The sequence below is a fragment of the Miscanthus floridulus genome, chromosome 7 (genome assembly GCF_019320115.1).
Source record: "Miscanthus floridulus cultivar M001 chromosome 7, ASM1932011v1, whole genome shotgun sequence".
NCBI lineage: Eukaryota > Viridiplantae > Streptophyta > Magnoliopsida > Poales > Poaceae > Miscanthus > Miscanthus floridulus.
This window is the reverse complement of record NC_089586.1, coordinates 116,543,396-116,566,712: the sequence shown is the minus strand read 5'-3', so window position 1 is coordinate 116,566,712 and position 23,317 is coordinate 116,543,396. Positions and strand designations below refer to the sequence as shown.

At 42.5% G+C, this 23,317-nt stretch overlaps 2 protein-coding genes across 3 annotated transcripts; both read right to left on the bottom strand.

The window, feature by feature from the left end:
- Positions 1 to 1,929: 1,929 nt before the first annotated feature.
- LOC136467690 (microtubule-associated protein 70-2-like) lies at positions 1,930 to 7,707 on the bottom strand. Of its 2 annotated transcripts, none has more exons than XM_066466455.1 (11): positions 7,331 to 7,707; positions 7,139 to 7,224; positions 5,554 to 5,619; positions 5,306 to 5,476; positions 4,958 to 5,128; positions 4,702 to 4,857; positions 4,353 to 4,499; positions 4,185 to 4,256; positions 3,564 to 4,094; positions 2,696 to 2,862; positions 1,930 to 2,332 (listed from the first exon to the last, which is right to left on the bottom strand). In XM_066466455.1, the coding sequence occupies exons 1-11, from the start codon at positions 7,479 to 7,481 to the stop codon at positions 2,293 to 2,295; spliced, it is 1,758 nt and encodes a 585-aa protein (XP_066322552.1). In that variant the 5' UTR covers positions 7,482 to 7,707; the 3' UTR covers positions 1,930 to 2,292. The 2 variants fall into 2 exon arrangements, with proteins under 2 accessions (XP_066322552.1, XP_066322553.1); XM_066466456.1 differs by having other exon boundaries at positions 7,381 to 7,707.
- A 2,233-nt stretch (positions 7,708 to 9,940) lies between these two features.
- On the bottom strand, positions 9,941 to 10,850 carry LOC136467691 (microtubule-associated protein 70-2-like). Its single transcript, XM_066466457.1, has 2 exons — positions 10,489 to 10,850; positions 9,941 to 10,382 (listed from the first exon to the last, which is right to left on the bottom strand). Exons 1-2 carry the CDS (start codon positions 10,637 to 10,639, stop codon positions 10,252 to 10,254), a joined length of 282 nt encoding a protein of 93 aa, XP_066322554.1. The 5' UTR covers positions 10,640 to 10,850; the 3' UTR covers positions 9,941 to 10,251.
- Between the last annotated feature and the right edge of the window lie 12,467 nt (positions 10,851 to 23,317).

Genomic DNA, 23,317 nt, shown 5'->3' with positions numbered 1-23,317 from the left:
TCCTCGTTACAAAAATGGCTCCGGCTCATTCAGGCTCCCTGCAAAGAGTCGTTTTTTAGATGGCCGTTCGACGGATCTCTAAGGCAAGATGGTGAAACTGGAGTCGTGAAACACATGGTGAGAGTGCAAGTATAGAGTATGTTTGATTATCCTAATCTCTGTCTAAGATTGTAGCATTTTACCCCTCATATTCGCTCATTAGAAGATATTCTTAGTAGACTAAACATAAATTCTTGGCAAGTAGTCGCATCTTATTAAAAAAGGAAAACCAGGAGAATGCAAACCCACTAGAGGAACGCTTTTATCGCCCATTTGCAACCGAAGACGAACAATGAGTTGATAGCCATGCTATTTAGCGTGTTTCCACCAATCCAAGATCGACAACGAAGAGGCAACGGTCTACAGTCCCTGATCCCAACCCAAAACCTCACTGCATAGAGCAGGGGCGAAGGGGCCACAGAAAGAAGCAATTGTTAACGCCCCCTAGGCCCTAGCCCCACCTCAGCGAAAGGGAATGACATGCTAGTACTACGACTGTACGAGTAGCTTGGCACGGTGGCCTTTTGCTCGTGACATCCCTGTCCAAAACAGGCCCTGGAGATTCCTCCTTCACTCACTGGCTGGAGCATTGACTTGACTGGCAGCGGCAGTTTTGCACCGGGTACAAACAAAGGGGTTTCCATGCGAAGCAACCGCTGCCGATTCGCTCTGTGCGCTGTGTAATAACGGAAACAAAGCAGAAAAGGACACGAAGCCACCGTGGAAAGCCAGGGAAAGAGGAGAAAATGGTCGCAAAGAGACCTGGACAAAGAAATGCAACGGAAGAAGATGCCTACTGCTCCCCATCCGTCCCCTACACTACACTCTATAATAATATAATACTACTCCCTTCATCAAAAAAAAAAAACGTAATTATAGGATGTCAAATTTACTAAAGTTTTATCAAGTTTATAATAATTAATATTAACAGTTATACCTCAAATAAGATTTATTACAAAAATATATTTCATTATTAATCCATTGATACTTACTTTGTATTATAAATGTTATTATTTTTTTATAATTTTGATCAAAATTAAAATTAATTGATTTTTCAGGAAGTAAGAATTGCAATTTTTTTTACGGAGGGAGTACACACGCTGTACCAAGTGATATGATCGTCAAGGATTTGTCGCCAAGGAAAAGCTTGCAGGGCACGGTGCAATCGAGTGGTTCCATGGAGACCTCGTCCAAGACTCGGTGGTCAACGTGATAAAATGATGCACATCAATTTTGCAGTTCGCGCTTTTGCAAGGCATGTCATCGAACTAAGGTCTGTTCAAATTCAGAGCGTAAAATTTTGAGGTGTCACGTCGAGTCATATAAATATCGTATGAGATGTTCGGATACTAATAAAAAAACAAATTACAGAATCCGTCAGTAATCCACGAGAAGATTTTATTGTCAAATCATGATCTAATTAGGCTTAAAAGATTTATCTCACAAATTAGTTACAAACTATGCAATTAGTTACTTTTTTAGTCTATATTTAATACTTAATGCAATGTCCAAACATTTGATGAGATAGAGAGTAAACTTTAAGTGAAGAAACTAAACAAGACCTAAATACCATTATGCTTTGGGACATCACCAGCGCAACAGTAACCTGGCCTGCACCTAAGATATTCAAACCATTTCATCCATAACCTGCCACCTCCGAAACATGAACCTAAGCACAAGTGCTGTGTGAGATGCAATTGCAGCTGCAGCCACAGAAAATGCCTGACGAACAGCTTGCAGTAACAAATTCGTCCACAGCAGGTGATACGTACGTAACACATGGTCGGGTCAAATGACAAACTCCACTCTGATTCAGCTCGGCGTTGAACAAGACAGGCACACACGGTGTCCCAAGAACCAAGTCCAGCCCAACCACCAGGGGCAAACAGATTGGGAAGAACGGAGAAACCACAGCAGAATACAATGATATATTCACAACCCGGACTTGCAACACAAACACACTAGCTCCACTACATATAGAAAGGCACAGGATCGTCCAACCTATACAACCACCACAGCACTGCCTCGACAAAATGAGGCATGCCGCAAGGTTAAACCTCACCCACCGAAGGATTCTACCTTCACTACATTAAAAGCAAGTCATGTCAGATGAAAACCTACTCTTTTCCCCCATCTAGGTATCGCAGGGTCATCTGTGCTATTTGATCACAAAACGAATAAGAACAGGGGAAGAAATACAATGGAAATGAAGCCTATTGACGAATTCCATGCCTGCCTGAAGTTAGATGTATGCTATTGGAGGTTGTGCTTCAATCCACCCCGTGATGCAGTTCTGCAGCATTAAAATGAAGGTGTAAATTAAGATAGCACTTGACAAAAACAAACTATGATCCAGTGTTATTCGTATGTCACCAAATAACTTGAGTTGCTAGTGCTACTTAAATAAAAGAGGCATGAATTACAGAGTATATATTAAGCCTGCTTATATAAAAGTATATATTAAGCAAGACAGCAATTGAAAGGTTAATATTTATTAATATATAAATCCATGGAATTGAAGTAGATAGCACATTTTGGGTTTACTAATCTTCCAATATATGTGGTATACATGTTCAAGTATTCAAAAAGGTGGTCAAGGACACATATAAAACCTTATAAAAAATTATTCTTGTATAAAACATTTCAAAGGGCATACCTTCCGGAAACCGTCTGAGAAGTTCCAGGTCCTCTCAAATTACCAAGTCGTTCTTGTTCAAGGCACACCACAGCAAATTTTTTCTCCAAAGCAGCTATCTCTTGCCTCTTCTTTTTAGCCTCCACTTCCTTTGCTTTATGTAATGTATCTACTTTCTTTGCTAGCATCTGTAGACAACAGTTTATAAGCTAAACCATAAAACCACAGACGATGTTTCTTCACATACAATATCCACTATTATGTCCAATCTGACTTAATACTAGTTTTTGAGCACTGACATGGCCTTCAATTATTGTCGGCAAACAGATTAACAATCTCACTACCACACTACTCCCTCCGTTTCAGAAAAGGTTGTTGTCTTAGTTTTGTCCAGAGTCTTATCTTTAACCATCAATTTCTAGAAATTTGTATCGTTTATCATAAGTTCTATGTTTCTAGGTACACCATGAGAAATACTTTCATAAATGTTGTTATAGACTATACAAATCTAAAGGGATTGATGGTCAAAGGTAGAAATGTTTGAATTAGGACAAACCTAAAACTGCAACCCTTTGTGAGAGGGAGTACTACAGTTTCATGTGAGAAATATAGCAAACTAGGAGAGAATGGAGGTACCCCCTCTGTCCCATATTAGATGATGTTTAAGAATCTCACACGGAAACCAACGCTGAAGCCAAAAGACCAAAATGCCCCTCAAGGGGTAGAGATAGAGATGTATTGGGAAAAGAGAGGTGCATTGGGAAGTGAGGTCAAGTATTTTGGGACAAAATTTTAATGCTATAAGGTCATCTATTTTGGGACGGAAGTAGTAGTACTAAATAATAAAGTTGCATTTCCGTGATAGTAGTAATCTAGTATAGCATCATACCTCTATTGCATCTTCTTTGTCCTTTAGAGTTTGGTCTTTCTCATGGCATGCCTTTCTCAAGGAAACTACCTCCTTTTGCAGCACGTCATAGAGTACACCAGACACCATATCAGCTGAATCATTGTTTGTGGTTTCATTACTTTTTTCTTCTGCGATATCCTTCCAATTATCAGTTGTTTCACAATCTTTAACTGCATCCATAGATCTATTGAGTGAATGAGGTCCACTCCCGAGAACTTTTCCCCGGTCTAATGACCTGGTACCACCATCGAATGACTTTGAAGTTCCTTTTGCATGCTTCAGGACCAAACAACTGCTGGTCGAGAGGGAGGATCTTGAATTGAAAGATGGAGACCTCCTCATTAACACACCGTTTGGAGAGATTTTGGATATACTATCAATACCACCTAGTGAAAGTCGACGGGGAGGTCCATTACTTATACTCTTTCCTTCCATAGGAGGATGACTAGAACCACTTGGAGGGCCCCTCAAACTATCTTCCAAAACCTTTAAGCGCAACTGACACTTTTCCTGAGTTCAGATAAATTTTAATGGATAGTTGAAAATTAATAACTCACGTGCTTAAAATATTAGCTCGAAATGAACATTGTGATTATTAACCTTTAATTGAGCTTCCGATCGAGCAGTTCTCTCTGCAATAGCAAGTTTGTCACGAAGTTGCTGCATCTCACCCTGCAGAAGCGATTTTTGTCAAAGACATTAGAATTAATGCATGTTACTCTATTGATAACTGTGGATGTCCTATATGAAACAGCTTTAGCATCCTACCTGCAGGAACCTTCGTTCTTCAAGCCACTGTTTAACAGGCATTACTTTGTCATTAGCATCTTTCCACTCATTTGCGACCACAACAGCAACCCTATTTGCAGTAACTTTCGCTCGAGCAAGTTCACGGTCACGAATTTTCTTTTCTTCCTAATTGTGTCATGAACAGAAAATAGCATAGGTCACACGATTGTATAAAGAATCAATAATTGCAGAGGAATGGCCTGTTTGCAAGGGAAGATTGGTCAACGAATTTTTAGGATTTAGTTCAACTTTTTACTAAACCCAAGGGATTTGGATCATTAAGCCACCTTTCCAAACAGGCCCTAAGAGATGAAGGATAGTAGGTTACATTCATTTCTTGAACTTTCCGTTGGTAATCTCTAACAACATTGGCAGCTGCACCACCTTGCAGAACATCCTCTTTCAGCTCTCTCACAGTTTGACTCAGCTTTTCTACTTCTGCAACTTTTTGGCGGTGCAGCTTATCCAAGATCTTATTTTCTTCCTGCATTCCAAGAAGGTAAGCAACAAATAAGTTCAATTGAGATGACTTTACTGATTAATTTATTGTATAGACCTTGTAAGATACAATAAACTCTATATACCTGGCAAATTTCAATTTGCTTCATCAACTCTTGGTTCTTGTTTTGCATGTCATCAACCATAGTAGCTTTAGCCATTGCGATTTGTACAGTCCTTTCCGCTTCTAGCAGTGCTGCCTCCTTTTGCTTTGTTAAACGGTCCAAAGCACTATTGTCATCCTGGAGCTTTGCAATCTAAAAAGAACCACGAATTCTTTCGTCAAGTATAGTAAATATGTATCCTCTGCATTAAAAGGAAATGCATATGGTCTATGCAATAAGAGAGGAAATCAATATGCCAAGAAGTATGAGAAAAATATGATGACTTCATCACAGATCAAAAACAGGTAAGAGGTAGGTTGTAAGTGTTACCTCCTTCCTAGAAATCTTTAGCTCTGCTTCAAGTGGTGCAAGGATAGCTTCAATAGGTGGCATATCATCATCTTTCCGAGCTGCATGTACTCTTCGTAGTGTTGCTTCAGCTGCAAACTGAGCAGCCATAGCAGCCTTTTTTTCATCATTTGTTTTCTTCAGTTCTAGGTTCTGCAAAACTCCAGTTATCAAAGAGCAACCAATAGAGGGGGCAGAAACAACAAAAGGGAGTCAAAGGATATATATACTTTGCTTTCAAGGAGAGACTCTGTCAACTTGAGTTTCTCATCCACCTTCTCTAATTCAACAGTGAGCTGCCATCAAAGTACAACATATTAACAGTCATATTAACAAAGGAAACTAACCATCTTTAACAAAATAGAAAGAAGAACTCCCTTTCCCTTTATTTTCATTTATTTATATATCAAGAGTAATAGAGCATAGCCCACTAGCCCAGGTACCATCACGAAAACTAATGTTAAAGAGCATAGTACATCTCGACATGAGTCAGGCCATCTCTATATTCACTAATGGCATACAAAGCTACAAATTAATTGAGTTGCCCCTGGCAAGAGCATTACCACACCAGTTTAATATGACAGATGTATCTTTGATTTGGAAAAAAAAAATGCCTTAGCTGGTGAAATAGTTATTTTGAGGAATCTTTAAACACAAAGAAATGCAAGAGTAAAAATAAAAAATGCAAAAGAACCTTTGCCTTGGCACCCAAAAGGGGCAAAATCTCAATCACTGGATTGATTTCATTAACTGATCATAAATCAAATGTTGAGTCATTCATGTTTCAGGAGCTACTTGGATTTGCCAATAAGCAAGTATGTTATAAAATCCAGACATACTGTTCACTTGCTCAGGAAACCTATGACATGTTGAGTTCCAAAGGGATAAGACGATAAGCAAATGGGGGGACCTTAGATCCAGACGAATAATAGACGCCCACAAACAAGATATCCCATCTTACAGAAACACAATAGAAAAAATAAGATCATACAGGATATGGTTCCTCGTGAATTTGACACCGACTTAAATTGGACAGGCTCAACAGACATTTAAATTGCAACTATATGTTTAAGAAACAAACAGAAACAAACAGATAATACTAGCTATAGCACAGTGCTCTGAAAGTAATTTAAGGCTCTGCCTTAGCTGAACAAAGAAAAGGGCCTCCATATATGGAAAATGAGAATCAAAACTCAAAAATTGTAAAAGAAGCTTCAGGATCCCCGAACCAGATTCTATTCACTTCAGTGAACTCCTGAAGTCCTCCATAACTAGACCTGAATGAACAGACAACAGAAGAAAGACTCCGTATATACTTAGTCGATTCTTATTTTTTCAGCAATTATTGACACATGACGCTCCAGATCATATATACTATGCCTTATTGGTAAACTAGGAGGGGGGGGGGGGGGGTTATGAAACCATAAGAGCAACATGCTGCTATGGACTTATTCAACTGTCACTCAGGCGGAAGGGATGTGCCCATGAAAAGCTAAACCAAACTAATTTTGAACAAAATTGCAAAAAAATGCTGGACCGAGAAAATCATGCCACCCAGAAATGAACCATATCATTAGAATTAATCGACCCAGCTGAATACTACCAGAAACAAACAGGGTTCAGATGTCTTGCGCTCAAACTCCTGCTAAACCCAGCTTAGTGTGAGACTGAGTCCTCCCGAGGGGCTATTTGCTCATGGCTCCCAAGTTTTCCACTTAAAATCTGGCGCGACGACACCACTCCAGTTCACAAATACAGTGAAATGACTATTCAAACAACGGTCTTACACAAGCACGAAGAACATTCAGAAGTTACCTCCTCGACGGCCTTCTCCCGCGCCCTCTCCGACAGCCGGAGCGCCTTTATCTCCGCGTGCGCCTCGCCCAGCTCCCTATCCTTATCTAAAACCTCATAGAAGAACCAAACATTGCCCAATAAGACCCTTAAAATGCTGCGAAAATCAACTAAAATTTGAACCCACACAGCAACAGTCACGAATCAGCTCACCCCTGACTTCGTTCTCGAGCCGGTTGAGCTCGACCTTGACGGGATCTGACCTGTGCATGAGCGTGAGGAGGCCCGCCTGCACTGGGCCCCGGCGGCGCGCTGAGCCCTTTTGCGCCGAAGCATTCCCCTCCTCGGCCCCGCCGTCGGCCATCTCAGATCTTGAGGCCCAGCGGGGCAACCCACCATCCAAATCAGCCGACGCCGCCGGGAGTGGCGCCCCGCCGGGCCGTGGCGTGGCTTGCTGCCTCCGCAATGCCCGGTCGGCGGGGGAAAACCCTAGCGGGGGTGTCTCGCTGGTGGGGCGGTGAGCGCGTTGCTCGTTCGGATGGTCCGGTGAACAGTGTTTGGATGGTTTAGGAGGATCGAATAGTATTATGTGAGAGAGCTGAAGCTGAAACAAGTTGGACTATACCGGCCGAAATTTAAAGCGACGCGTTTCCACGGTGATTAGTTTAAAGTCAAGATTTCGTACGGCTAGGTAATCAATTAATTATGGAGGCGATGATGGGACAGTAATTTGTAGTGCTAATTAATTATGGAGGCGATGATGGGACAGTAATTTGTAGTGCTAGAGACTTGTTTAGATTGAGGTTACGAATCAGTATTTGGCACTGTAGCGCTTTCGTTTGTATTTGACAATTATTGTTCAATCATGGCCTAACTAGGCTCAAAAGATTCGTCTCGTAATTTACAATCAAACTGTGTAATTAGTTATTTTTTTTATCTACATTTAATACTCCATGCATGTGTCCAAAGATTTGATGTGATGGAGAGAGAGTGAAAAAACTTGCAATCTAAACAAGGCCTAGTAGCTCTGTAGGTATAGCCGCGTTGGCGTGGGCGTGTCGCGTGTGGCGGCATTGGCCAACGTTTCATCGACTTGTTTTCCTGCCAACGTGGCAACGTTTTTGGCATAGGCCCGGTTCACTTCGTTGAAAAAAAAGGTCAAAACACTGTTCTGGTTAATTTGTTGTGAGAGAAAAATATTGTTTCGATTGAAAAAACAGAGCTGAAAAAGACGGATTAAAAGAGAAACGAACATGACCATAATTACGTGACAGTTAATATACTATATGTCGCCCTGTTCGCTTGAACAGCCATCTATAATATTTTTCTCTCACAACTAAATAGTTTCAGTCGGCTTGTCAAACGCGGAAAACTACCGAACAGCTCATGTATCTCCTCTGCGTCTCTATCTTTATACTTAATCAAACATTCCTTTGAACCATTTTCTATTCTTATAATATATAATATCCTCATTATCATCCATTGTCCATGTTTTATTAAAAAGTACAAAATGTCTTTATAAATTTTATATTTATACTCCTCTATCTATTCATACGAATCTAGTTATATCTTGTCTTATTCTTCCTATCTCTACTTAATACTCCCTCAATCTCAATCTCAAATTGCAAGGGCGGGATGCGTAAGAGGACAGTCCAACCGTGGTGCATTTGATCACGTACCTGCTTGCTCTAGATGAGCAGTATGACCGACAAGCCTTGGAACTGGGGATCTACCTCCGACGGGCCGAGGAAGCCGAGATCTTCACCCGGATGTTTCAGGTGCAGCTCGTCGAAGCGCATGCCAGTGCTGCAGAGAGCCAAGAGACTGCCATGTCAGAAGCTCTGAAGGAGGCTGAGGATCGGCATGTCCATCAGCTGCGTGAGGCTTATCTTGTCACTAGAGCCAAGCAGAGGACGCTGGCTGCTGAAAGACAAGATGCCCCGATCTTTGAAGGGATCCCTATCCACCTGCCAGAAAAAAAGAAGAATCGGTGTTGTAGTGTCACCAGCATCTCTACCCTCGGAAGTGTTAGAAGTTGAGTCCTTGGTTCCTCTCACTCAGCTATTGCCACGAGAAGATGCAGATCCGTAGCCAGGACAGTAGAAGAAATCCACCGAGCCCGGGAATGAAGATACGTGGTTCCAAGTAGATTAGTTGGCTTGGGATATTGTACCCGTAGTAGTAGTGCTTTTCACCGTTGTCCTCCGGTATTGTATTCTTGCCGTTGTTGTCATCTGTAGTTGTTGAGATCGTCCGACGTAGGTGAATGATGTGTCATGAATGGGAGTCTGGATGCTTGTACGTTGTAACCGTATAAGACCGTTAGAATGTGTATTTTTTTATTTCGCCGTGTTTATTGCGCTCATCTATCTTAAGTTTCGTTAGACATGTTTAAAGTTTTTAAGGGCAATGTTAAGAGGGTTACAAGAGAAATTGTCATTTAGATACCAGCAGACCAGCCGTGATTGGATAACATAGGATATTGTATCAACTAATTATGGATGTCCCAGTAGAATACTTGAATCTCTTTAAAATAAATCCGCCGTTAGATTTAAAATCCCTGTCTTGTTGTGAAGGAAACCCTTGTTGTTTTAATTATCCTTTGCAATACATCCCTTATTCTGTGGTCTATGACCCCACCGCCTTCATAGCGTGTAAGTTGGTAATAGTTGCCTGGTTAATAGCTTATGATGTCACGACAAAACCGATCGCCCCTGGGAACAGTTGCCACATGGTGACGCTGCTCGACACGCGCTGGTATCGAGGTTTGGGGGGTGTTATGAAACCATAAGAGCAACATGCTGCTATGGACTTATTCAACTGTCACTCAGGCGGAAGGGATGTGCCCATGAAAAGCTAAACCAAACTAATTTTGAACAAAATTGCAAAAAAATGCTGGACCGAGAAAATCATGCCACCCAGAAATGAACCATATCATTAGAATTAATCGACCCAGCTGAATACTACCAGAAACAAACAGGGTTCAGATGTCTTGCGCTCAAACTCCTGCTAAACCCAGCTTAGTGTGAGACTGAGTCCTCCCGAGGGGCTATTTGCTCATGGCTCCCAAGTTTTCCACTTAAAATCTGGCGCGACGACACCACTCCAGTTCACAAATACAGTGAAATGACTATTCAAACAACGGTCTTACACAAGCACGAAGAACATTCAGAAGTTACCTCCTCGACGGCCTTCTCCCGCGCCCTCTCCGACAGCCGGAGCGCCTTTATCTCCGCGTGCGCCTCGCCCAGCTCCCTATCCTTATCTAAAACCTCATAGAAGAACCAAACATTGCCCAATAAGACCCTTAAAATGCTGCGAAAATCAACTAAAATTTGAACCCACACAGCAACAGTCACGAATCAGCTCACCCCTGACTTCGTTCTCGAGCCGGTTGAGCTCGACCTTGACGGGATCTGACCTGTGCATGAGCGTGAGGAGGCCCGCCTGCACTGGGCCCCGACGGCGCGCTGAGCCCTTTTGCGCCGAAGCATTCCCCTCCTCGGCCCCGCCGTCGGCCATCTCAGATCTTGAGGCCCAGCGGGGCAACCCACCATCCAAATCAGCCGACGCCGCCGGGAGTGGCGCCCCGCCGGGCCGTGGCGTGGCTTGCTGCCTCCGCAATGCCCGGTCGGCGGGGGAAAACCCTAGCGGGGGTGTCTCGCTGGTGGGGCGGTGAGCGCGTTGCTCGTTCGGATGGTCCGGTGAACAGTGTTTGGATGGTTTCGGAGGATCGAATAGTATTATGTGAGAGAGCTGAAGCTGAAACAAGCTGGACTATACCGGCCGAAATTTAAAGCGACGCGTTTCGACGGTGATTAGTTTAAAGTCAAGATTTCGTACGGCTAGGTAATCAATTAATTATGGAGGCGATGATGGGACAGTAATTTGTAGTGCTAGGGACTTGTTTAGATTGAGGTTACGAATCAGTATTTGGCACTGTAGCACTTTCGTTTGTATTTGACAATTATTGTCCAATCATGGTCTAACTAGGCTCAAAAGATTCGTCTCGTAATTTACAATCAAACTGTGTAATTAGTTATTTTTTTATCTACATTTAATACTGCATGCATGTGTCCAAAGATTTGATGTGATGGAGAGAGAGTGAAAAAACTTGCAATCTAAACAAGGCCTAGGAGCTCTGTAGGTATAGCCGCGTTGGCGTGGGCGTGTCGCGTGTGGCGGCATTGGCCAACGTTTCATCGACTTGTTTTCCTGCCAACGTGGCAACGTTTTTGGCATAGGCCCGGTTCACTTCGTTGAAAAAAAAAGTCAAAACACTGTTCCAGTTAATTTGTTGTGAGAGAAAAATACTGTTTCGATTGAAAAAACAAGCTGAAAAAGACGGATTAAAAGAGAAACGAACATGACCATAATTACGTGACAGTTAATATACTATATGTCGCCCTGTTCGCTTGAACAGCCATCTACAATGTTTTTCTCTCACAACTAAATAGTTTCAGTCGGCTTGTGAAACACGAAAAACTACCGAACAGCTCATGTATCTCCTCTGCGTCTCTATCTTTATACTTAATCAAACATTTCTTTGAACCATTTTCTATTCTTATAATATATAATATCCTCATTATCGTCCGTTGTCCATGTTTTATTAAAAAGTACAAAATGTCTTTATAAATTTTATATTTATACTCCTCTGTCTATTCATACGAATCTAGTTATATCTTGTCTTATTCTTCCTATCTCTACTTAATACTCCCTTAATCTCAATCTCAAATTGCAAGGGCGGGATGCGTAAGAGGACAGTCCAACCGTGGTGCATTTGATCACGTACCTGCTTGCTCTAGATGAGCAGTATGACCGACAAGCCTTGGAACTGAGGATCTACCTCCGGCGGGCCGAGGAAGCCGAGATCTTCACCCGGATGTTTTAGGTGCAGCTCGTCGAAGCGCATGCCAGTGCTGTAGAGAGCCAAGAGACTACCATGTCAGAAGCTCTGAAGGAGGCTGAGGATCGACATGTCCATCAGCTACGTGAGGCTTATCTTGTCACTAGAGCCAAGCAGAGGACGCTGGCTGCTGAAAGACAAGATGCCCCGATCTTGGAAGGGATCCCTATCCACCTGCCAGAAAAAAAGAAGAATCGGTGTTGTAGTGCCAGCAGCATCTCCACCCTCGGAAGTGTTAGAAGTTGAGTCCTTGGTTCCTCTCACTCAGCTATTGCCACGAGAAGATGCAGATCCGTAGCCAGGACAATAGAAGAAATCCACCGAGCCCGGGAATGAAGATACGTGGTTCCAAGTAGATTAGTTGGCTTGGGATGTTGTACCCGTAGTAGTAGTGCTTTTCACCGTTGTCCTCCGGTATTGTATTCTTGCCATTGTTGTCATCCGTAGTTGTTGAGATCGTCCGACGTAGGTGAATGATGTGTCATGAATGGGAGTCTGGATGCTTGTACGTTGTAACCGTATAAGACCGTTAGAATATGTATTTTTTTATTTCGCCGTGTTTATTGCGCTCATCTACCTTAAGTTTCGTTAGACATGTTTAAAGTTTTCAAGGGCAATGTTAAGAGGGTTACAAGAGAAGTTGTCATTTAGATACCAGCAGACCAGCCGTGATTGGATAACATAGGATACTGTATCGACTAATTATGGATGTCCCAGTAGAACACTTAATCTCTTTAAAACAAATCCGCCGTTAGATTTAAAATCCCTGTCTCTTGTTGTGAAGGGAACCCTTATTGTTTGAATCATCCCTTGCAATACATTCCTTATTCTGTGGTCTATGACCCCACCGCCTTCATAGCGTGTAAGTTGGTAATAGTTGCCTGTTTAATAGCTTATGATGTCACGACAAAACCGATGGCCCCTGGGGAACAGTTGCCACATGGTGACGCTGCTCGACACGCGCTGGTATCGAGGTTATTGACCAAGTACCTTTACCAAGTTACACCGCCACGCCACTTTTGTTGCAAATATTCTCTTTGGAAATATTCAGATGTTCAAACAGGAAGTCCACAAACAGGTTGATGACATAGTGTTCTCTCAAGGTAAGCAAGAGGAGATGGTTTTAGAGGAAAAAAGTATGACATGGTCTTAGTCTACATAAAAAATGGATGTGATCGAGTAAAGGAAAGAAAAAGAAGAGTAGTAAGAAAAGTTAGCCTCGGGTAGTCGAAAGTGATTGTAAAAGTCTGAGTGGATGTCATGTCCCAAGCCCTGTGTTTAGTTGACCATGCTACGCATGCTGGGTCATTTCGCTGCGTGCCTAGCGAACGTTGTCTGTATCGGGCCCTGAGCTTCCCGTTCTCGCATGGTCGCGGCATCGTGCCGCACTCGTCGTCTTTGTGCACTGTGTGTTTCTCCTTTTCCTAGTATCCGGTCGGCTCTCGACTCTCACGCCTCATCCCTCATACCAGACCCCCTTCCCTTTTCTTTCTTTCTTCTTTTGTGGACACAACCGCCAGCACGCCTACCTCATCGAGTGCACCATCTTATCCCCTCTCCTTTATTTCCTATCCGCTCGCGTCGGGAGCGCACCATGGCCGTGTTTATCCCCATAGCATGAACCGTCTCTGTATCCCATTCACTCCGCTTCATTTCTATTGCCCACGCCTGAGCCACTCTATGCCCCAGCGCCACTGCCGCAGCTCTCCGTTGTGGCCACACGCCTCACGCCCACGTCGCCTGGAGCCGCTCGGCCAGCACCGCTGCGCGCCGATGTCGCCGGCTTTCCCCTCGTGAGTGCGTGAAGCTCCCTTGGTCCCGCGTTGGAGTCACAGTCCTAGCTCGGACTCATCCCATATGCTCTATGTTTCTCTGTTGGTCTCCTACATCGGGAAGCCGTTGTCACGTCTCCCGCCACCGTCGCGTGTGCGCGCGTGCATGCACGCCCCGCGGCTGTGCTAGTGCTCTGCCACCGCCGCCCTACCCTGGTCGCATGGGTCGGCTTACTAGGCCACCGGCCGCACCCCCGCTTGGGCTGGCCTGTTGCTTGTGCGTGGCTTACTAGGCCGGCCTACCACCGTTGCTGCGCTCTGTTGGGCCACCTGCGCTGTTGTCGCGCCTTATCAGGTCGCGCTGCTGGACTGCCGCCTTGCTGGGCCATTCGCCCCGCGTTGGGCCACCGTCGCGCCGCTTGGGCTGGCCTGGTGCCGCGCTGTACGCTGGGCCGTGCGCCCCAGTGGGCCGCCCGTGCAGTTATCGCCGCTGTTGGGCCAATTTTTGTGCCGCCGGTTCCTTTTTCAATTTTGAGGTATTTTCTAATTTAATGCTAAAGCAAACTTGTAAGATCGGTAACAATTTGTGTAGTTGTCCAAAAATTGTGAAACTAATTTTGTTAGTCTCTAAAAATCATGATCTACCTGTTAGTATATTTTATTCACATAGTTTGATAATATTCTTGGAAGCTATATAATTAATTTAAGGTACTTAAAATTGTAAAAATATAAATTTGTAGAAATTATTGTGATAAATTGGTAATAGTGTTGGATCTAAAATTTCTACAGTAAATTCCTAGTAGTATTAGGTACTCATTGTAATTGTTGCAGCTCCAGAATAATTAGTTTGCTAAATATATAATGATGCCCTATTTCAAATAGGATTAAATTGATAGAATGGTATAAAGAAACAGCTTGGGTTTGTATAACTAAAACAATTGTTGGGATGTAACGTCTTATTCGACAACATGGATACGTAGACCAGCGTTAGAGCTATCTCATTAGCTTGTGAGGTGTGATCGGATTTCTAAGCGTTTCGACTGTCGTTGGTTATTTACATCTATGCATTTGCATCAATGCATATCATATAGGTACGATGATGGATCAACGGATCAATTAAAGGATGATTGAAAATCCAAAGATGGTGTAATGGTATTTTCTTCAGGAGATGATGTAATGGGTTTTTCTATTCAATTGATGGTGGATGATCTGAAGATGCATATACTAACTTTTTAATATATCTTACCCAGGCAAGCCCCGGTGCATAACCCCTACTTTTCTGCACTTTAAATTATATCTGTGCATTAAGTTATATATATATATATATATATATATATATATATATATATATATATATATATCTTTTTCCTATGGTTGTCATTCACGACTCACGAGAGATATGAAATATATTATTAGATTATTATCACTTGAAAAATATAAAAATGGTAGAAAGAAAAATGGTGACCGAACAGGGATATGGTTTGGGTATTGGTGGGTATAAGAAGTTGTGTCGCCGCGGACACGGGGCATAGCTTGGTTACACTACTTTCCCTATCTGTGTCGGTTAAGGACCGGCCGTTGCATAAGGCTCAAGGCAAGTCACAAACTTATTATCCCGAGCACATACTTGGGTATAGGCGCTTGGAAAACTTGTTGCTCTCTTGTCATGGATCCAACTCTTTCTAGACCGACTGTTAGGGTAGTTTTTGTGTTAGGAGGTCCTTGCATCGCACTGAGTCCGGGACTAAGGGGTGAGGTCTTGGAGTCCCAGTTTGGATAGAGACCTGGACACCTAGGACTGGAGGGTGATAGGTTGGTCTTGCTTGTGCCTTGGGTACAAATGGGGCATGTGTTTTTTGGTACCCAGCTGGGAGTATTGATTTGCGAATCACTGGGCGATCCAGTACGACTTGTCTACGGTTTAGCATCGTAGTAAGAACTGAAAGATTAAAGATGGAAGATGAAAAAAGAAAATCTGATTGCTTACCACCTACTTGAAAGTAGCACATATGCTTACATAGAATGGTTAGTTAATAAACCAATACGACTATTAATAAAAATCGAATATAAGAACGCACGCTTAGTAATGCTTCCTGCAAATACAATAAATCTAAAAGCTAGATAGCCTTGCATATTTTTGGAGTCTTTTTTCTTCTGTCGGGTAAGTCTTGCTGAGTACAATTGAGTACTAAGGGTTTTATTCTCCCTGTTGTATGTGACAGGTGGATGCTAGAGCTGACCTTTATGTGTGGATACCTCCTGGTGGGCTCAGCGATGATTTCTTTATGCTGTGATCGTAGTTGTTATTTATAACTCTCACCAAATACATTTATAAATAAAAGTTTTATAATCTGTTGCCGTAGTTTATATATCAATATTTTATCATGTCATGATTAGATATTCATTTCCTCTTTAATTCTGATCACATGTTTATATTCCACTGTTCAATTAAATTATTTATAACTCTGATAATACGATTACCTTCCGTTGTTAGTATATTTTGTTCACATAGTTTGATAATATTCTTAAAAGCTATATAATTAATTTAAGGTATTTAATATTATAAAAATATAAACTTATAGAAATTATTGTGATAAATTGGTAATAGTGTTGGATCTGAAATTTCTACAGTAGATTTCTAGCAGTATTAGGTACTCATTGTAATTGTTGTAGCTCCAGAATAATTAGTTTGCTAAATATATAATAATGTCCTATTTCGAATATGATTAAATTGATAGAATAAGATAAAAAATAGCTTGGGTTTGTATAACTAAAACAATTATTGGGATGTAACGTTTTATTCGACAACATTGATACGTAGACCAGCGTTAGAGCTATCTCGTTAGCTTGTGAGACGTGATCGGATTTCTAAGCGTTTCGGTTGTCATTGGTTATTTACATCTATACATTTACATCAATACATATCATATAGGTACGATGATGGATCAACGGATCAATTAAAGGATGATTAGAAATCCGAAGATGATGTAATGGTATTTTCTCCAGGAGATGATGCAATGTGTTTTCTATTCAATTGATGGTGGATGATCTGAAGATGCAGATACTAACTTTTTAATATATCTTACCCAGGTAAGCCCCGGTGCATTACCCCTACTTTTCTGCACTTTGAATTATATCTGTGCATTAAGTTTTCAGGAGTTGAATGAAACCCACTTGCATATATATCTTTATCCTATGAGTCTTACTAGTATTACAGGATCGTGTAGATTGCTATGCTACAGTGCTCCGGTATATATATATCTTTATCCTATGGTTGTCACTCTGACTCACGAGAGATAGAAAATATATTATTAGATTATTATCACTTGAAAAATATAAAAATGGTGGAAGAGAAAATGATGATCGGACAGGGATATAGTTTGGGTATTGGTGGGTGTAAGAAGTTGTGTCGTCGGGGACGTGGGGCATAGCTTGGTTACACTGCTTTCTCTATCTGTGTCGGTTAAGGACCGACCATTGCATAAGGCTCTAGGCAAGTCACAAACTTATTATCTCGAGCACATACTTGGGTATGGGCGCTTGGAAGACTTGTTGCTCTCTTATCGTGGATCTGACTCTTTCTAGACCGACCGTCAGGGTGATTTTTGGGTTAGGAGGTCCTTACACCGCACTGAGTTCGGCACTAAGAGGCGGTGTCTTGGAGTCCCAGGTTGGATGGGGACCTGGACACCTAGGACTAGAGAGTGATGGGTTGGTCTTGCTTGTGCCTTGGGTATAAGCGGGACGTGTGTTTTTGGATACCTAGCTGGGGGCATTGATTCGCGAATCGCCGGACGATCCGGTATGACTTGTCTACAGTTTAATATCGTAGTAAGAACTAAAAGATAAAAGATGGAGGATGAAAAAAAGGAAATCTGATTGCTTACTACCTGCTTGAAAGTAGCACATGTGCTTACATAGAATAGTTAGTTAATGAACCAATACGGCTATTAATAAAAATCGAATATAAGGACGCACGCTTAGTAATGCTTCCTGCAAATATAAAAAATCCACAAGCCAGACAGCCTTGCATATCCTTGGAGTCTTTTCTTTTTTCTGTCGGTTAAGTCTTGCTGAGTACAATTGAGTACTCAGGGTTTTATTCCCCCTATTGTAGGTGGCAGGTGGATGATAGAGCCAACCGTTGTGTGTGGATACCTCCTGGTGGGTTCAGCCACGATTTCTTTATGCTATGATCATAGTTGTTATTTATAACTCTCACCAAATATTTTTATAAATGAAAGTTTCATAATCTGTTGTCGTAGTTTATATATCAATACTTTATCATGTCATGATTAGATATTCATTTTCGCTGTAATTCTGATCACATGTTCATATTCTACTGTTCAATTAAATTATTTATAACCCTGATAATACGATTACCTTCTGATGTTATAATAATAAATATTATACTCTGATGTTGTATTAAAAGTGATATAAGAAATCGTTAAGAATGATGTAAGCTTTATTTTCTCATTTGTGATCCTAATAAAAAAATATGGATTTTCGGGTCCTCTCCTGGGGTGTGCCCGACGGAACTGCATAATTTGGTGTTCTTCTTTGAGTGCTTAGTGTTTAATAGAAGACGAGCACTCCTGAAAGTCATTAGATTAGGCGGTTCTGCCACAGCGGCTCTAAAGCTCGAGAGCAGTTCGATACAGACAAGGAGAGGAATGGACACGGCTTGGGAAAGGTGGAGGAGAGTCTAAGATGCTCACCGTCGAAGGAATTGGACCACTGTGGTTAGGCGTCGCGGATCGACGGGTGCGAACTCCTTCTGTGCTCGACAACAGAGGAGGAAAAAATTGGAGATGATGGACGGTGAGCAGCAGCTCGAGATGGCGCGACGAGCTTACTGTGGTGAAGGAGAGGGAAGCAGCTCCATAGGCCATGGACGTGAACTGCAGCGCAGGCCGGACTGAACGTGAGCAGCGTCGGTGTCGACTGCCGGTGGCCACGGATTTAGTCATGGCAGCTTTCGCGCGAGCCCTGCATTTTTTTTTCTTACGAGCAAGTTGAGCAAATCAACGGTAAGTTAACATAATGGTAGAAATCAACGGCGGAGCAACCTTTCAGTGCTATTTCTCTAAAGCTGAATCTTTCGATGGTATTTTTCCAAAATCAGGATCTTTCAATAGTATGGATCTAATTTTTCTTTTTGTTTTTCCCAATCATCTTTTGATCTACGAGTGCTCTTTTTCTTTGGGCGAATTATCTACGAGTACTCTGTGATGTTTTCACGAGTGATTTCAGTCATTCTTTAAGTAGGTTCACTAGTGATAAGGGCTAGGCATCATGGACGGATGCATTCTCGAGTGACTTTTCGTTCTGATGGTTCACCTATATGGCTGCACTATTTCCTGGTCGTCCTTGCATCATCACATCCATCGACATAGCGTGTTTGCGATCTTTGATTGATCGATGCGAGTATGCGACGCTTGTGCTGCCTCCGCTTCCCCTCGCACATCTTGTCGAGCCAGAACCTTGTGGTCTCGATCGTCATTTCCTCGTGGGAAAAGGAAACACCTGTTGTCCTTTTTTTTTTTGAGCGTGGCACCGCGGTATCCTTTTAGCGTCTCTTTGCGCGCTGCGGTTAAACTGTCCAACAGACCTATCCAAACCTAAAAATAAGTCTCGCACAACATTTTATCTATCAAATACTAGTTTCAACAGGCGACCCATCCACACGACACATTTTGGCAATTAGCCCAAAAGAAACGCAAAAAAGCATCCATCTCTCTTATCAACCCATATTTATGCGGCGCGACGTGTGAAGGAGGCAAGATGGGAGCAGGAGTCCGGCGCGACCGTGCAGGGGAGGGAGCTCGCCGGCGAGGGGGGCCCGACGACGACGGCGAGGCGGGGAGGGAGTCGGGCGGCGCCGTGGGAGCACCTCCGGAGCCGCCGGCTTGGTTGCTTCGCCGGATCTGGGAGCGCCCTCGCTCCCATCACCCACCTCCGGGCTCTTTTCTCTTGATTTCTTCATTTTTAGTGAGTGGATGAAGGGAGGAGGCTAGTCCTCATCTTGTAAAGATGATGCCTTCGTGATTTAGCTGTGCTTGTTGTCTAATTTCGTGCTAAATCTTTGATTCCCGTGCGTTTTTCTTTTTCCTATTTTCGAAGCCCTTTTGGGGATGTTTTGTTCGTCGTGTTTGAGCTCGAATCTCGTGGAATTGGTTGAGGGAAAATGTTGCTAGGACCTTAGGGAGCATCTTTGATATGATCCCCCTCCAAATCCCTCACGAATTCGGTTTGAATTTTGAATTTTGTTTTTTGGGACTTTTTCGTGTTCTTGGCCATGATCTGTTTTTAATAGAGATTGAGGTCGGTTTGAGCCATGATCTTCTAGGAGTAGCTCGACAACTTCCTTGTGATGACCAGTGTAAAGTTTGGAAACGAATCATTGTCATTTGACCAATTTTTGGTTGATTTTGTGTCCGCCATTCTATGTTTGTTCTTCGGTTCGTGCGTTGTCTTTTCTGTTCGTTCTTTGCAGCATCGCTGTTCTTCGCATCGGATCTCGCAGCTCGGTGGCCAGCCACGGGAAAAACGAAGACGGAGGAGCAAGCGGTCGTTGTTGGAGAAGAAAGTTTTTGGGTGCATGACTCTTTTTCTATACGTGACTCAAATCATAAAATCGGTCTCGTGTTTGTGTTCTTACTGTTGAAGACAGTCCTATCGAGCGCGACGTGGCACACGCAAGACTGTCCTCTTGAGAACGAAGAACCACTTCAATTCGCCGACGTGGATGCGGATGGACACATGTTTCTGTCGCCGAGGGTTCGATGACGTCGAAAGGAACAGGATAGGGATAGGTTAGCTAGTGTATGCACCAGTACGTTTTCGATGCCCGCTGGCTGCTGTCTTGTTGAGCCATGAATGGAGGTTGTGTGCTCCGGAAGGCACGCACGTACGAGACGGGACATGTTAGGTCAAACTTCGAGTGGCAGCGATCCAAGTAGAGCGGGAGTATACGTCATCTTCGCTCGATCGTATCAGCCATGCTTATCAGATATGATATACACCTTGTTTGATTGGACATGTTTGTTTTATAAACCATACTTTTTCAGTTAACGAACAATATTTTTCTCTCACACCAAATCAGCAACAGTACTTTCAGCCATGGCTTATCAGCTAAATAAGCCCAAGCGAACAGGACGATAGTGTTTTTCTCTCACAACAAAACAACATTAGCCGGTTTATAAGCCACAGAAACGATCAAGCGCATAGGATGCTAGTATGTTTCCACTCGCGTAGTATCGTTTGCGATTAACATAACATGATGCTAAGTTGCCTCGTAATCCAGGCGTGTGAAGCTACGCGGTACATGACACCCATGACCATTGGATGCTCGGCACACAGGCTCATCAGGGTGCACAACTAGTGTATGCACCAGGGTGTCGTATAATGTGCTAATTTAGGAGGTGTCATAGCAGGGTGTCATATAGGGTGTTCAGATACTAATAAAAAAACAAATTACAGAATCCGTTAGTACTCCACAAGACGAATTTTTTAAGCCTAAGTAATCCATCACTAGCACATGCTTACTGTAGCACATGTTTACTGTAGCACTACATTATCAAATCATGAACTAATTAGGCTTAAAAGATTCGTCTCGTAAAATTAGTCATGAGCTGTGCAATTAGTTTCGTAATTAGTCTATATTTAATATTCTATGCATATATTAAGCATTTGATGGGACAGCGACTAAAATTTATGAAAAAAAAACCAAACGTCCTCTAAGTTAGGTGTGCATGTGCACGTCAAAAAGCCTCGCTCTTCGATGGACTGCACCAAAGTTTCGGATGTTAGCATGTCACGCTTCTTTATAGCATGTACTAGTGACATTACAAATGACATTGTTCCCCTCTAATCCAAAACTTGTATACGGGACATGGTAGGTCAAACTTCGAGTGGCAGCGATCCAAGTAGAGTGGGAGTACACGTCATCTTCGCTCGATCGTATCAGTCATGATATACATCTTGTTTGATTGGACTTGTTTGGTTTATAAACCATACTTTTTCAGTTAACGAACAATATTTTTCTCTCACACCAAATCAGCCAACAGTACTTTCAGCCATGGTTTATCAGCCAAACAAGCCCAAGTGAACAGGACGATAGTGTTTTTCTCTCACAACAAAACAACATCAGCCGGTTTATAAGCCATAGAAACGATCAAACGAACAGGATGATAGTATGTTTCCACTCGCGTAGTACAATTTGCGATTAACATAACATGATGCTAAGTTGCCTCGTAATCCAGGCGCGCGAAGCTACGCGGTACACGACACCTATGACCATTGGATGCTCGACGCACAGGCTCATCAGGGTGCACAGCTAGTGTATGCACCAGGGTGTCGTATAATGTGCTAATTTAGGAGGTGTCATATCAGGGTGTTGTATAGGGTGTTTGGATACTAATAAAAAATAAATTACAGAATCCATCAGTACTCCACGAGACGAATTTTTAAGCCTAATTAATCCATCGTTAGCACATGTTTACTGTAGCACTACATTGTCAAATCATGAACTAATTAGGCTTAAAAGATTCGTCTCGCAAATTAGTCACGAGCTGTGCAATTAGTTTCGTAATTAGTCTATATTTAATACTCTATGCATGTGTCCAAACATTCGATGGGACAGCGACTAAAGTTTAGGAGGAAAAACCAAACTTTCTCTAAATTCTCTAAATTAGGTGTGCATGTGCACGTCAAAAAGCCTCGCTCTTGGATGGACTGCACCAAAGTTTCGGATGTTAGCATGTCACGCTTCTTTATAGCATGTCCTAGTGACGTTACAAATGACATTCTTCCCCTCTAATCCAAAACTTGTATACGGGACATGGTAGGTCAAACTTCGAGTGGCAGCGATCCAAGTAGAGTGGGAGTACGCTCGATCTTATCAGTCATGGTTATCAGTCATGATATATACCTTGTTTGATTGGACTTGTTTGGTTTATAAACCATACTTTTTCAGTCAACGAACAATATTTTTCTCTCACATCAAATCAGCCAACAGTTCTTTAAGCCATGGCTTATCAGCCAAACAAGCCCAAGTGAACAGGGTGATAGTATTTTTCTCTCACAACAAAACAACATCAGCCGGTTTATAAGCCACAGAAACGATTAAGCGAACAGGGTGATAGGATGTTTCCACTCGCGTAGTACAGTTTGCAATTAACATAACATGATGCTAAGTTGCCTCGTAATCCAGGCGCGCGAAGCTACGCGGTACACGACACCCATGACCATTGGATGCTCGGCGCAGAGGCTCATCAGGGTGCACAGCTAGTGTACGCACCAGGGTGTCGTATAATGTGCTAATTTAGAAGGTGTTATATCAGGGTGTCGTATAGGGTGTTTGGATACTAATAAAAAACAAATTACAGAATCCGTCAGTACTCCATGAGACGAATTTTTAAGCCTAATTAATCCATCGTTAGCACATGTTTACTGTAGCACTACATTGTCAAATCATGAACTAATTAGGCTTAAAAGATTCGTCTCGCAAATTAGTCACGA

Coding starts and splice junctions, on each gene's coding strand:
- LOC136467690 (XM_066466455.1), bottom strand. CDS start 7,481: ATGGCCGACGGCGGGGCCGAGGAGGGGAATGCTTCGGCGCAAAAGGGC. Junction 4,257..4,352: donor AAGAACGAAGGTTCCTGCAG/GTAGGATGCTAA, acceptor TCGCTTCTGCAG/GGTGAGATGCAGCAACTTCG. Junction 2,863..3,563: donor ACAAAGAAGATGCAATAGAG/GTATGATGCTAT, acceptor TGTTGTCTACAG/ATGCTAGCAAAGAAAGTAGA.
- LOC136467691 (XM_066466457.1), bottom strand. CDS start 10,639: ATGGCCGACGGCGGGGCCGAGGAGGGGAATGCTTCGGCGCAAAAGGGC. Junction 10,383..10,488: donor GCTCGAGAACGAAGTCAGGG/GTGAGCTGATTC, acceptor ATGAGGTTTTAG/ATAAGGATAGGGAGCTGGGC.